Source organism: Habropoda laboriosa, unplaced genomic scaffold (assembly GCF_001263275.1).
Source record: "Habropoda laboriosa isolate 0110345459 unplaced genomic scaffold, ASM126327v1 scaffold718, whole genome shotgun sequence".
NCBI classification, from domain to species: domain Eukaryota; kingdom Metazoa; phylum Arthropoda; class Insecta; order Hymenoptera; family Apidae; genus Habropoda; species Habropoda laboriosa.
The window spans coordinates 292,894-308,882 of record NW_017100942.1 but is presented as its reverse complement, the minus strand read 5'-3'; the positions used below and the strand labels follow the sequence as shown (position 1 = coordinate 308,882).

At 39.0% G+C, this 15,989-nt stretch overlaps 1 protein-coding gene across 1 annotated transcript in view; it reads right to left on the bottom strand.

Annotated features, from left to right (window-relative positions):
- Positions 1-308: 308 nt before the first annotated feature.
- Positions 309-15,989, bottom strand: part of LOC108577658 (ras-related and estrogen-regulated growth inhibitor-like) — a 104,984-nt gene continuing 89,303 nt past the window's right edge. Inside the window, exon 5 of the mRNA XM_017940839.1 lies at positions 309-567. Within this exon, the coding sequence (XP_017796328.1) occupies positions 309-567 (259 nt within the window). The remainder of the gene's footprint in view (positions 568-15,989) is intronic.

Below are 15,989 nucleotides of genomic sequence, written 5' to 3'. Positions count from 1 at the left end.
TTACCTCTCCATCTGAGACATCGTCCCCTTCTCTCCTCTGGACGTCTCGAATAGATCACAGGAACAGCTGCGTCCAGAGGACACTGAAAACTTCTTCGTCTGCATCTCGTTCCATCGTCTCTCTCGTTTCGTCGAAACCAAGAGAATCTCTTCTCATTCTCTGTGCGAACGGTTCGGTAAAATTGGTCAGACAATCGTTTTTCATGTCCTCGTCAGCGGTTCGTGTAGACGTTGCTGCTGAGAACGACCACGTCGGTTCTCCTGCCGGGTTCGTCACGACCTCCGAGGAGGAGGGCGCAGAGGAGGCGTCATATGCTCAACGAGGGCCTCTTTTTCCGGTCTTTCGTGGTGTTCTTGCCGAAGATCGTGCCGAGCACCCTCGACACAGAATGCACGCCGAGTTTTCGCCGGATCGGTAGCGCCCGGAGCAATTGTACAGACCTCGCCTCGCGAAGAAGTGCCTGGAAAGCCAGCGCCGCGCCCGCGGGACTCTCCGCCGCGCTCACCTCGTAGAATTGGCATCCGTGCGCGAGTGACAACTGCTGGCCCTCGTCCACGCACACCTCTCTGTAACAGGGAATGTTTTTTTTCGGTTGGTTTAATTATTTGGAATTATACGGACAATTTTTGCTTGAGTTTTGATAAGGAAGATTTAATGTGAAAATGTTTCGTGTACTTTTTGATTACAGCGATAAGGAAAATTCACCGATTTCGATGAAATTTTGGGGAGCGATAGTTCTCGAAAAAATATTACACACGTATGCTTTTTATTTTTGTAACGGCACACTGTGGAGGGGTGAAAATCGGCATCAAAGTTGAGGGTGTAAACAAAGTTGGTTTAATATTTCAAATAATGTCGGAAATAGAGGAACGACGTGAACTGATGAGTTTTAAGCTAAATTTAACGTGACCCACTTTTTAATTACAGCGACAAGTGAATTTCACTGATTTTTACGAGTGTCTATCCACTTTTCAATTACAGCGATAAGGGAAATTCGTGGATTTTGATGAAATTTCGAGGAGTAACAGTTCTCGAAAAAATATTAGACACGTATTTTTTTATTTTTGTAACGACACACTGTGGAGGGGTGAAAATTGGCATCAAAGTTGAGGGTGTAAACTGGTCAATGCCCCAAAACGTAATTCGTTTAATATCTTAAATATTGTTAGAAATAGAAGAACGGTGTAAATGGAAGAATTACGTGTTTTTAAGTGAGATATTTGACTGCGTGAATAAATTTGAAAAATGTCAACTTACTTAATATTATTCGTTACTTTTTCGTGAATTTTTCTTCTGAACTATTTACCGATTTTCGTGTAAATTTACGTGTGCGAACACATACTCACTGTCGTGAGTCTTGCAATTTCTTACAAAGGAAATGAACGAGACCGGTGCATAAGAAGTTGCAAGGGAACGCTTCTTTCGCAACACATGGAATCCGTAAATTTCCGGGGCTTCCGGTCGTCACGGATGAACGGAAGCTGCCAAGGTCCGCGAAACGGGAATCGAAGCCAGTGGACGGGTCACGACTTCTTGGCAAACAGTGTGTTCCGTTCGAACGGAAATGAAGGGAGGTTAGCGAACGCGGTCGTAAAGATTGTCGAGAGAACGCGAGTCACTGGAGTTTCGCCAGACCTGGATAAAGCATTTATAATTGTCCAGAGTGTCGTTTTAATCTCTCTGCAAGGAAATACTGTTAAATATAGTTTATTGCGCAAAGAGTTATTTATACGTGTTTCAGACAAACTCTTGAATTTTCTCTTGGTTAATCTTGGAAGATGAAAACGGGGAACACAGTGTCCTAAAGCCAATGAACCAAAAGTCCAACTAGAAAAGCGAAGTGTGCGAAAGCTCCGACACGCTGATCGAAATCAAAACCCACCTTCTGTACGATCCAGAACGATCCACTTTTTCTCTCTGGTTGGATACCCTCAGCGGGGAGAACTTGGAGAGCGGAAGGGGTTCAGAGCGGATCCTCCGTCGTATTTCAGCGTTGCTCGGCCAGGAAAGGCCCACGATATTTATGGTGGCAATTAAATTCGCGGGAACACGTGATACTCTCGAAGCGTCGAACGGAAAGACGAACAGACGGAGAGGAATAAACGCAGATAGAGAGGAGAAGGAGAAAGAGAGATATAGAGAGGAGAGAGAAAGAGGACAGAAAAATAGATATGTATGTAGGGAAGACGAAAAAAGAGAGATATAAAGAGGAGAGACAGGGGAGAGACAGAGATAGAGCAGAGAAAAAGAGAGATATAAAGGGGAGAGACAGAGGAGAGAGAGAGTGGCGCGTGGGAGGGCCATGCACACGTCTAATCGCGCGCACGAGTCCTCCTATATGCATGCACGAGGCCCCCACGTTCACGGCCGTTAATCTGTCCCCTTTTATTTTATACAAGACGATCCGTTGCTTTACGACGAACGGCGTTAGATTCGAGAGCCTCGCCTGTCGTTTCCCGCGCTCTCTCACGATCAGACCTTCCTTCACCTCCTCCTTCTCTTTCTCTTTCACCACTTGGTTCGTCATCCTTCCCTTCTCGAGCAACAAGAAGAAGAAGCAGAAGCGAGAACGGTAGGAAAATTGAATATCTTCGTGCAAGAAGAAGGATGACTGGTCGAGGGGAGAGGCTCGACATTTCGCCTCGCTGGCGAAACGACGAGTCCGACCTTTTAAACGACCACGATGAACAAGAGTCGTGGCGCGACGAACGGATTACACCCGGGATTCGTACAAATCGCCGGGGCATCGCGGGGATTCCGCGCGGCTCTGACTCGACCCAGCCTGGAAACTTGCATGATCCGACGATTAACTGGCGCTCCGGCACGCTAAGGGGATTTTCCCTCGCTATAGCTTTCTTCGACCAAACGATGGCTCTTTGTCGAGGTGCAGCGGAACATCGGTCGGAATGTGGATTGTGAGCGGAGAAAAGGGAGTGTGTTCGCAGAAGTTAATGGAGAGTGCAGGCTTGTTCCACCTAAAATTTAACCCTTTCTTCTTCGTTAGACAGGGAGAGCTTGTAATTTGGGCAAAATTGTGCTTGGACCTGTAGAGATGTGTGGGATATATCGACTGTTAATAAAGAAAAGGGAAAATTTTAGCTGTGGTTAGTGGAGATTGGAGACTCGTTTGATGTAACAGTTAACCCTTTCTACTTGAGAATATTTCCCCTTAGAGCCAGTAAGCCGAGTAATTTGAGAGGAATTTAAGAGGAGTTTGACGCGCGAGATGTCGATTGTGAACAAAGAGAAGGGAGAACATCAGCAAAAAAGTTAACGAAGATTGGAGACTTGTTAACCCTTTCTATGCACTCGAGGATTTTTGTTCGTTAGAAGGAGCCAGTAGTTTAAAAGAAATTTAAGAGGAGATTGACGTGTGAGATGTCGAATGTGAACAGAAAAAAAAGGGAAGATTTTAGCTGTGACTTCTTTGATGTAAGAATTAACCCTTTCTACCCAAGACTCTTTTATCTTTTAAAAAGCTACTGATTTGAAAGAAACTGTGTTTGAAACTCATCGATCATTTTGAATATAAATTATTTAAAAAACGGGAGAATAAGTTACCTTGAAAACGTGAAATAAAGTAATCACCTTAATCAAGAATTTCAATTAATTTTCCGCGAAACGAAAGTAAAAGCATACTCTACCGCTCTGCATCCTCGTGAAAAAGGTAATTTCACACAGGTCCAACGCGAACGTTTCGAACGTTCGAGCGCAGAGTTGATTTTGGAAAAAAGCAGTGAAACAGATCGGTGCAAGTAAACGAATACTTAGCGCGGTTAAAATTCCTTTACTTTCTAATTTCTCGTTTCTATTCATAGAATTAAAAGCAGCTCGATACAAGGAGACACGAACTGGTTCCTCCTCAAGAATTCGAACAATTCCACGAAGCGTCTTAATTATGTAGCTCGGACGTAGGAAACGCGCACATGGCTAATCTCTTGATTAATCACGTGTATAAGAGTTAATGATTCGCTCGTATCTCCTCGTTTAACTGGAGAATTAGGTGGTGTCTGGTGGTCTGATATCAAACGTACGCGCTTCGACGTCCAACCGTTGGAGATAGTTTCTTCGAAAAGATTAGAAGCTCGTCTTATTGTGTTCGTGCGTAGAAGGGAATCTTGATTAAAGACAGGAAACGAATAATTAACCCGAGACTACACTTTTTGTTAAACTTATTCAATTACCAGCTTGTTAGAGAAACATTTTACATTGGAATCTAATACGGTAATTAATATGTATTCTATTAAAAGATATATTCCGTGCTTCTGTGATGTTTATACGACGATTTACGGTTGGAAAGGTTAAGCGGGGGATTACTGGTTCGAATTGAGAAAAATTCGGGAAACAGATTTCTTTGGAAAATTGGAAATATTTGGAAAATCAAATTTGAAATGAAACAGGTACGTAAGTACTCGTGGAATGGTTTTTAAGTCATTTGTAGAACGTTTCGAGGGAATTCTTGAAATTTGAGAAAAGAAAATTTAAGAAAATTCTTGAAATTTGAGAAAAGAAAATTTTTAAAATTTGAAATAAAATAGATACGCAAGTATTCTCGGAATGCTTTTTAAATCACTAGTAAAATATCTCAAGAAAATTCTAAAAATTTGAGAAAAGAAATTTCTTCGAATTTGAAAAAGAAAATTTAAGAAAATTCTTACAATTCGAAAAAGAAAATTTGAAATAAAATAGATACGCTAGTATTCTCGGAATGCTTTTTAAATCACTAGTAAAATATCTCAAGAAAATTCTTAAAATTTGAGAAAAGAAAATTCCTAAAATTTGAAACAAAGTAGATACGCAAGTATGCACCGGATGTTTTTTAAACAATTTGTAAAATATCCCAAGGTTTTTCGAGCTGCGTTAGCTGCTCGCCACAGGACTCCAGAAACCATAACCACGATCTGAAACCCTCAAAGGCCGGTATCAAAACATTGTTCACCTACATATCTCGCGACGCGACTTGTTCCTCCATTTGCGCGAGACACGTGCTTTCTACTTGGCGCCAGCTGCGCGCGAGCGCGCAGCCTATCCAGCTCAGACCAACGTCGCTCAAAAAGAGCACCGTGAAAATACCTCGGAAGGCTACACGGAAAAAATCCACGATAGCAACCTCGAAACAAGCCACCGATCTGCGCGCTGATCGAGTCGCAGATTTTCACAGTTGATCTCTTAAAAGTAAATTAATCGACGGAACTGAAGATTAATCGACGACTGAATGTAACAAAAAAAGGTTGGATTTTTATCTTTTTTCCGTAATACGAAACTTTTTGTTTTTCTGATTAATAAGAGTTTGAAATATTGAGGTTGTATGAACTAAAGTGAGTTTAGACGTGTTCTGTTGACAAACAGCATTTTGATAAATGACAAATTTTACGAAACACGAAAAGGATCAATGCTATTCTAAAAATGTTTTAGGAACTAGTAAAAATTAGTTAAATGACTACTTCGAAGATTAATTTTTTTTAAATAAATCATTCGTCAATTTTGATCCATTCAATGACATATTTTTACAGGAAAAAAATTGTGAAACGTTAAATATCGATCAAATAACAAATTTAAGAATCTTCAAAAATCCAAACCAGCGTTCATAAATATTAGAACACCCGTTGTATTCCTACAAAGAATATTACACAATTTTAAATTAACCCAATTTTTAGGATTTCAATATTTTTGTAACCACTGTTTAGGTTCACCTCATATTCGGTACATATCCTAATCCTTACGAACACGAGTGTATATACAGGGTGTCGTATAATACTCGACGAATTTGTAAATTTCATTTTCTTCAAAACTGAACTTCTTACCGAAAAAATTTTATTCTACAATTTCGATGCAATTTTTCACGCAGAACCACCAATGTCTCGCTTGCACCGCTACTTAGACACCCTGTATATTCAATATACCAAATCTCTGAAAATACTGTCATACGTACTCTGCAAATTTTTAAATTCCATTTGCCCCAAAAATTAAGTTCTCGCGAAAAAATTGTATTCCATATATTCCGTTCAATTTTTCACGCAGAATTACACCAGTGGTTACACGACATCCTGTATATTTAACGTGAAATCTCTAAAAATAGTGTCATGTGCACTCCGCTAATTTTCAAATTCCATTTCCCCCAAATCTAGGGCCTTCGTGAAAAAATTGTATTCTACGTTTCCGATTCAATTCTTCACGCAGAATTACATCACTAGTTACGCGACACCCAGTACATTCAATACGCCAGATCTCTGAAAACAGTATCATACTCACTCCACAAATTTTTAAATTCCCTTTCCCCCAAAAACTAAGGCTCTCGCGAAAAACTTTCATTCGGCGTTTCCCACCCAGTTTCTCACGCAGAACCACTACCTTCCCCTTTGCACCACAAGTAACAAGCCACCCCGTACATTCGCCACAAAATCTCGAAGAAATCCCCTCAGAGATACGAGAGATGGAACAACGAGAACCCAGGTACGAAATCGTCGCGTAACTCTCCATTAATACCAGATTCCCCGTGGTCGTTCGCCATTCTGCCGGCAACTAATTAAATTTACGCGAAGACACAGGGGGATTTTTCCTCCCGGGGGGGGAATCGGTCGGAGGAGAGTCCGTTGGCTCGGTCGAGGGCACAGCCAAGGCGCTGAGCGTCGTCGTCCCAACCGGTAGCCGGCGCGGCCGTCTTAATGGAGTTCATAAAGATTAGAAGGAAGGCTGGCTGGCCGCGGGGCTGGTGAAACCACTCTCCCGGCGAACGAGTTATCGCCGCTTTAGATACATCCGAGGCGGCGTCCGGCCGCGAATATCGTCCATCGATAAACTTATCGCGAAATATCAGCTGGCGAATCCCTCGGAGCCACGCTCGCCGCCGCTCGGCTGACAAACTGGTTCGCCGGTTGAAAACCGCGACCGCGCTCGAAAGCCGCGTTTCGAGCCGACTGCAAAACGAAACACGCGACTTTTCCTCGTTCCACCTAGCTAGGCTACTACTACTACGTACTCTTTCGATGGGAGGAGGCTGCGCTGTGGAATCCTCGGTCTGAGACATTTTTGGGGGACGATGCTCTTGCTTACGGTTTTTTAACCCTTTCGGGATAATAGTGCTTTTTTCAGGAATTTTTCTGTTCTTCACCCTATCGTGATAATAGTACCTCTTTCAAGAATTCTTGATTTAGGTAGATTAGATACTGAACAGAGATCAAATTCTCTTTTCTTAACCCTTTCGTGACCCCGAGGATATTTCTGATTTAGCTAGATTAAATAGCAAATTGAGATCAATTTTTTTTTTCTTAACCCTTTCGTGACCCCAAGAATTCCTTTTTAAGAATTCTTGATTTATGTAAATTAGATACTGAATTGAGATCAAATTCTCTTTTCTTAACCCTTTCGTGACCCCGAGGATATTTCTGATTTAGCTAGATTAAATAGCAAATTGAGATCAATTTTTTTTTTCTTAACCCTTTCATGACCCCAAGGATTCCTTTTCAAGAATTCTTGATTTATGTAAATTAGATACTGAATTGAGATCAAATTCTCTTTTCTTAACCCTTTCGTGACCCCGAGGATATTTCTGATTTAGCTAGATTAAATAGCAAATTGAGATCAATTTTTGATTTCTTAACCCTTTCGTGACCCCAAGGATTCCTTTTTAAGAATTCTTGATTTATGTAAATTAGATACTGAATTGAGATCAAATTCTCTTTTCTTAACCCTTTCGTGACCCCGAGGATATTTCTGATTTAGCTAGATTAAATAGCAAATTGAGATCAATTTTTGATTTCTTAACCCTTTCGTGACCCCAAGGATTCCTTTTTAAGAATTTTTGATTTATGTAAATTAGATACTGAATTGAGATCAAATTCTCTTTTCTCAACCCTTTCGTGACCTCAAGGATTGTTTTTTTTCTAATTCTTGATTTATCTTCACTTAGATACTAAACAGAGTGAATAGACACGAAAGAAAGTAACAGTGTCTGAAATAATTTCCCGAAAATGAAAATTTTCTGAAAAATCGCAAAAGACAGAAACCGAATTTTAACCACACGTTCCTTATGGACAGACAAAAGAATTTTCTCCCTTCGTATTCCAAAGTTTAAAAAAATCATATCTCCTTTCGAAATGCAATCGATAAAACGCGAAGAAATCGAAATCCTTCGACCAGAACAAATCGTCGCGATCGAAGAAACGACGAAAAGAACCTCACCCGCTAAATTGTCACGCGTCACAGAAACGAACGCTCGCGACTCGAGCGAATCTGCTTCAGCCTAAGTGATACTTGATGCGATAAAAACGCCAGTCGACGAATATGAAACGGCGTCTCTCGCGATCTCGACGTTAATCTACCAGCCAGATTAGCTGCAGACAAAAGGTTGCACAGTGACGAAAGATAATCCTCGGTGATTGATGACGAACCTCGTTGAGCCTCTGAAAGGTGGAAGGTTGCCGAGCAGTTTACCAACTTCCTCCAACTGTTTCTCACGACGCGTATCAACCAGCGTACCTACAAATGATCCAACACGATGAATCTTTGCAACGAATTCTCGTATTTTGTACACGGAGTACAATTCAACTTCTGCTAAATTTTCATCGATCTTCCAATGAAGAGAGCAACGAAACTAAATTGTAGTTTTATGTGAACGAAGGTGTATCTTACGTTGCTTGAAGTTTTGTAAGTTTCGCTACAAGGTGAAAGATAAACGCGGCGATAAGAGAGATAATGGAGAAATCTCGAAGAAGAGAATTATCGTGACACCTGTGTTCAGGGTTTCTGAAATGAGAATTATTTACTTGGGAGATTTCTGTCGGTTATTCTTTCGGTAATCACACAAGTTCCGAAAGGTTGTGAATTTTCTGAAAAAATTTCTTTAAGAAAAAGTTACAGCAAGTGAAAAATGATTTCAGCGGGAGTGGTAGGAGAGATTGTAACGAAAGATAAATATTTCGTGTATTATGCATATGTAGAATCATGCTCGAAGAATTACAAAGGAAACGCAATTTTTTCTTCGTCATAAGAGATTTATGTTATCTCCTGCACACATTTTCTCCCATCTAATACACGCTATATCCTTTGTCTTGCATATCTACTTAGATAACCAGGATTGAGAAACTCACTTATATATCGTATCATCGGAACAATAGCAGTAGGAAGTGAGATTTAAGAGAGATACCGCGAGTCACGCTGATAAAAAGCAAATTGCACCGCTTGTATACAAGTGCGGTAATAAATTTTCCAAATTGAAACGATCGAATTTGCCTGATCCTTGAACAAATACCACCTGTCCCTGAATTATGTCTAAATTTTCAATATTAAAATATTAAATTTGTATCTAAAATGCATAATATTAAAATATTCAAAATGATATCCAAAATTTTCAATATTTAAATATTAAAGTTACATCCAAGATTCTCAATGTTCAAATATTAAAATCATACCTAAAATTCCAAATCTCGAAATATCAAATGACATCTGAAATTTCAAATATTCAATTTACATCGAAAATTCCAAACATTGAAATATCAAAAATACGCAAATATTTGCAAAAAGGGTGCGGGAATAATTCAAAGATACAAGCATAGTTTCACTTGGTCCTAAAATTTACAAAATTCACCTTCTTGAAAATGCAAAAAAAAAAGGGGGGGAAAGAAGAGAGCGAACGATTGTAGAGAAAAGTGATCCAGTTGTAAATAGGAATAAATGGAAAATAATACGAAACGATTTAATAAAGAGAACATAGAACGACGATAGTGACGATATCATCGTGGCTGTTAGATCATCCATCGGATGCTAGCCGGTATGCAGAGAGCTTCGTAAATGAATACAGGAACGCGAGCGACGTGTAAAAAAGTGGGAAACGTGTCTTCGCTAACGACGATCCGCATTCCTATGGGGATCGCCCAGGAAATTCCTGTTTCAGGGCTGCAGCCTATAAGGGATATCGATATCCGGTTCACCTACGTGTCACTGGCTTTTCTACGCGCGGATAAGCGAAAGCATTCGTGTCAAATTCAATTTCACGCGGAATTACACCTTCGTTGCTTTTGTAACAGGATAAGGATACGCCTGTGAAAATCTTTTTCCTTCGAACACACATTGTTCTAATTTAGCAATTCTACACTTTTACACAGCTGGTGATTATTCAATTCTTTTTTTCTTTTCGTGAAAAATGCATAATCTAGTGTCTTCCTTGTGACTATTTTCGTTGAGTAACATTGGATTCTAAATTTTGACTAAATTATTCAAGTCTTTTTACGATTTTCCTTTGAAAAGCGGCTCCTCTAGAATCTCCTCTGTGACCTTTTTCGTTCAGTGATTTTCGATTCTACATTCTTACATAGCTGATAATTATTCCATCTTTTTTTATGAAAAATGGCTCCTTTAGAATCTCTTCTGTGACTTTTTTCGTCGAGTGACTTTGGATTCTAAATTTTTATACAGTTAATAATTATTCAATCTTTTTTTGTGAAAAATGAGTCCTTTAGAATCTCTTCTGTGACTTTTTTTCATTGAGTAATTCTGGATTCTAAATTTTTACTGAATTATTCAAGTTTCTTACGACTTTCTTTTCGCAAAATCGCCGCTTCAGAATCTCCTCTGCGACTTTTTTCGTTGTAATTCTGATTATTCCGACAAATTTTGTGAATCTCAAGGAAAGATAAAAGAAATTGCAATCTTCTCTTTTTATTTATGAAATCTGAGCAATTTTTCTTAACTTTTCTCATTTCAGAGCCAATATTTCAAAAATTGAAGAAGCTAGGATGATCTTAATTTCGCGTAAAATCATGAAAACGTAGATCTGAATCGTGGAACATTGTGTCAGGATTAATTTGAAAAATAAAGATTTACGAGAAATGTGAAAATTTCGATCGAAGTATAGATTGCTTGTATTCGTTACGCCAGGGAATAAATAACGGAGAAATAATGTTTTAATTTATTGCATAAATGAGAAACTACTTTTTAACGTTACGAGATTTACATACGGAAACAGATAGCAATGAAACGCCCCGTTTAGTTCGCCGTACAAACGGAGAAAGATTACTTTTTGATACGTTCAAATTTACATTTGGGAAGTAGATAGAGTAGAATTTTATTTGTTGTATAAATGGAAAATTGCTTTTTGAAACGTTTAAATGTACATAAGGAAACGGGTAATGGAGAAATACCGATTTAAACTTGTATAAATGGAAAATTACTTTCTAATGGATTTCAATTTGCACGAGGAAATTCTGATGTGTAAATAAGTGATACATTTCAATATTTAATGTTTACCAAAGGACTAAGAATTTTTTAATATAGTCTAGTGTTTTATTAAATTTTGATGGAAGTGTGCAAAGGGCGAAAATTTAGGGTTAAACTAAAGGTGAAAATGCGTTAAAAAGCATTACCATTAGCGCAGTGCGAGAAAATATTTGAAACGCCTATAGGCGCCAAGGTCAGCGCGGAAAAATATTCAAAACGCCTATAGGCGCTAAGGGCACTGTGCGAGAAAATATTCAAAATGCCTATAGGCGCCAATAGCAGTGAAATTTAATTCTCGAGGCGGATACACTGGAATTTACCACTCAAGAGCAATATAGACTGAGTTAATAACTAATTGAATCACTCAGAAATTCGTAAAGTTACAAATTCAAAGCGAGAAAAACGCAAAGTGAGGAAAACGCAATGTAAGAAAACTAATTCTCGAGGCGGATACACTGGAATTTACCACTCAAGAGCAATATAGACTGAGTTAATAACTAATTGAATCACTCAGAAATTCGTAAAGTTACAAATTCAAAGCGAGAAAAACGCAAAGTGAGGAAAACGCAATGTAAGAAAAACGCAAAGTGAGGAAAACGCAAAGTGACAAAACGCAAAATAAAAAAAATGCAAAGTGAGAAATACGCAAAATGAGGAAAATTCAAAGCGAGAAAAACGCAAAGTGAGGAAAACGCAAAGTGACAAAACGCAAAATAAAAAAAATGCAAAGTGAGAAATACGCAAAATGAGGAAAATTCAAAGCGAGAAAAACGCAAAGTGAGGAAAACGCAAAGTGACAAAACGCAAAATAAAAAAAAATGCAAAGTGAGAAATACGCAAAATGAGGAAAATTCAAAGTGAGAAAAATGCAAACTAAGAAAAATTAAAATAACAATAACAGAGGTTACAATTAAGAAAAATTCTGAACCAAAGTCTTAGTCCAAACCATCGATCACTGCACAAATATCGTAGAACTCAAAATCCAGATCAGATTTCCAAAGCGACAAAAGAAAAGTGAAATACCACCCAAGCATAGAAATTTCTTTCGTCATAATTGCCTCAGAAGCATCCATTTAACCCTCTCGAGACTTACACGCCGTGATTTACCACTGAGGGGCAATCAAAGAGCGTTCAGCGGTCCATCAATCACCGAGGATCATTTTTCCGAAGAACTCTCAGGAGCTAGAAATGGGAGGTTATCGCGAGTTGCAACGATAAGGACTACCGTTTGCCAGCTTTCTCTCCTTCGACACAAAACACGCGAAGCTACGATTCACCGTTGAGTACTTCCAGACACACTGTCCGCACAAAAGATGCGAAAAATCCACGAAATTTGCATATGAAACAAGCTTCGAACGCAGGTAAGATCGTTCGAAAAATCTCCTACACGGTAAGTCACTCGTTTTTTCGCGAGTCATTCCGGAATAATCTTTGCAAAAATAGAATGACGAACGAGCTGAGACGAAATATTATCGAGTTTCCCCCCTTTTCCAGCGATCTTGCGAACTACGAAAGCGAAATCGCGTATCTTTCCTGTCAATTTTCGACGGATCCGTTAAACGATCCTTTCGCGTCGTATCAAACATCTCTGATAAGCTTGCGAAAAATTCGTTTTCTCTTGCACCAGTTATTTATGGATTGTTTCAGCCTGCTCGTAAAACTCTGCAAACACTATCGTCGTAGAAATGGAATACTATCTACGAAACTTTTTATTTATCGCTGCTACGTGCTATATTTTTCGCTTAATGCAATTTACGAGAAACTGAGAGAGAGTGTGCCTCGAGGATAAGAAAAGAAATTTCGCAAATTTGACACTTGGCGTGTGCTTATTGTAATCACCACTTGAAAACAAAGAACTAAAGTCAGGATAGTGTGGTATCCCAAAAATAATTTATTCTGTATTCCTATGCGATTCTTAAGGTTTCCGGCGTCCGTCTCGCTCGCCGCCTATTTCCAGAATGTTCGTTCCACGTCGTATCCCACGTTGCTCCGAAAAACTGTTGGAGCCCCCTCGTTCGACTTTCCGGAGAAAGGGCTTAGTTTATGGGACCCTTAGGTACCCGCGCGCTTTCTCTTCCTGGGTGACAAATTCCAGGCCACCACTTCGCCGCCGGAATCTCGCATTTCTTACATTATTATTAATAAAAATAGATGCAATTCGTGAATTTTCTTTTTATACAAATGTCAGACAATTCTCTCTAATTTTTCAAATTACAGCACACGGTTTCACGAATAAATTCGAGGTCGACATTTGTTCGATATTAAATTTGGAAATATTCCTTTTGAAATTAAACATTCTATTCATTATTTGCAATAAGTATATCGAAATTGAACCGCATTTCATAAAATGCCTGCAATTCACAGACGACAATTCTCGTCGGCACCAAAAAAGGAACAAAATTTATTATTTTCACACTTAGAAAAAAAAACATGCCGAGTCTCGTTATCTCTACACATTCTAATCTTTTCTGGCAAACTTCGTGGTGAAAATTTCTTCAATGCCAAATTTTAATTTCACCGTCTAACAAACACTACCGGCCAAAAGTTTCGAATCACCTGCTGATTTACGGTCAAATTGAATCCGCTGCTAATTTTCATAGATTTGAAATCGATGTTGCGGGGATCGATAGTATGTCACCTTATTTCGATCGACTTGAACGAGGAAAAATTGGTTAAAATATTCTTAAAATTGCTTACTTTATCCTGAAAATTTTCGTGTAACTTCTAATGCACAGTGGATTCCAAACATTCGGCCGGTGGTGTACGTCAAAGCTTAATCTTATTCCGTAAAGTATCTGCAATTCCTAGCCGACAAATTCCCCTCGACAAACAAGCCAAATAAAACGAACCCGAAAAAAGCACACGTTCACACGTCTCCATCGTTCTAAAACAAACACGCTGTAAGCGGTAATAACGATCGAATAACATAAACATTTCGCACAAATCAACAGAAACTATCTCGCTCCTACTTCCTCGCGCAGCCTCGCCTACACGTTTCTCTGTGTATCGCGGTGCAAGAATAAATTAACATAGAGAATATTTCCTTATAATAAATTATTCATAAAATCCTCGCGGGGTAAAGGAATTACAGAAAAGAAAGAGAGAACACTGATCTACACCTTTTCGAACAAGCGTCCGGCATCTTATACCCGCGTTATCAGAATTCACTCCCATTAACTATCGAGTTATTATTCAGAAGCTGTGCTCGGCGTTCGACAAGGTTAATAAGCGGGCCCCGCTCGCAGGCCAATCTTTATCAGAAATGTTCGGAAATAGAGAGAGAAGAGAAGGAAGAAAAAAAACGAAAGATGTGAAAAATCAGCGACTGGTTCGATTTCCTAGCTTTCACCCGGTTCGAATCACGCAACGGTTTTAGTGATGCACTTCGGTGCCACACACACAGGATTGCGTAAAATGCGAGACAGGGACGGGGGTTGGGTCAAAACGCGAGACAGGCGTGGCTCTCTCTCGGACGTTTTATTTCGGTGCGCTAGAGAGATAGAGAGAGTATTATTTTCGCCGGACGTTTTATCGATACCGACGCGGCTCTCGATCATCCGGGCCGAGTGAAATTAAGGGGAGGTTATCGCGGCGAGAGATCTCGATACGGCCGGGAATTAAATGCGTATCATAGAAACTCGACGCGGGAATAAGTGAAAGGAGGGAAAAGGAATTTTCGAGGCGTTTGGAGACCAGGGATCGTTTTTTCCATTTTTTTTTCAAGTTCCTTCGGGATTCCTTTTGGTTTTGTTCCGGGTTCGTTCGAGATTTTCTCGTTTTGTGAAAGTTTTTGAGAAAAGATGGGATGGATTTTAAATTCGTGTTCCTTTGGGATTTTTTTTTATTCTGCTCTGGTTTGATTGATTTTTATTTCAGATTTTTGGAGAACAAAGATAAGAGGGTAGATTTTGTTTTTTAAAGATTATAAATTCGTGTTTCTTCGTGGTCTTTTTTTGTTTTTATTCCGGTTTGATCGGGATTTAATTAAGATTTCCTTGTTTTGCAAAATTCTTCGGGGAAAATGGAGGGACTTTTTTGAAAGTTTCAAAGATTCTAGGATGTTAATAAAGAATTCTTCAATTCGTTTTCCTCATTTTGTTAAATTTCCTCTTCTCTTCTTTTCAGATTCTTGTTCAATATTAAACTGTCCCTGATTTCTTAACAAGTTTTCGACGTTAAATGCGTTTTTACTTTAGATTTCTTGCAATTTTCAAAATTCCCTCGTTAATACTGAATACTTTGTGAATCTTTAAATTTGTTTAACATTCGCTTCTTTCTGATTCTGCAAAAATTAAAAAATTTCATTTTTCATCGATACGACGGATGTCGATTGATTTGAAGAATTTGGTAAATAATTTTGAATGTGGTATGAAATTTATAGGAACGCAGTAAAATAAATTTGCCGTGGAAATGAAACGGTGAGGTAGAAAAGGAAGTCTGACTAGTTATGAGGAAACTGAGTATTACGTATCACGTCAACTTTGGTTTTTGTTTCGTCTTGTTCGCTTCGGCTACAGTTTTGTAGGAGTAATTGAATCGTAATTGAATCGATCGAGTTTGCAGAGAAATTAGCTTTCTTAATTGAAGGAAGATCGATCGTCAGTGTGCATAGGTAGTATCGACAATAATGGTACGGAGTGCTGCCTTAACAGCATCGCTTTCTTGCAATTAGCTCTCGTATAACACAATTTTAAATTATTCTTCTAATTTACGCAATCTTTTTTGTAGAATTTTCAATATATTATAGGGATATTTTAAATAATAAGGTTGCACG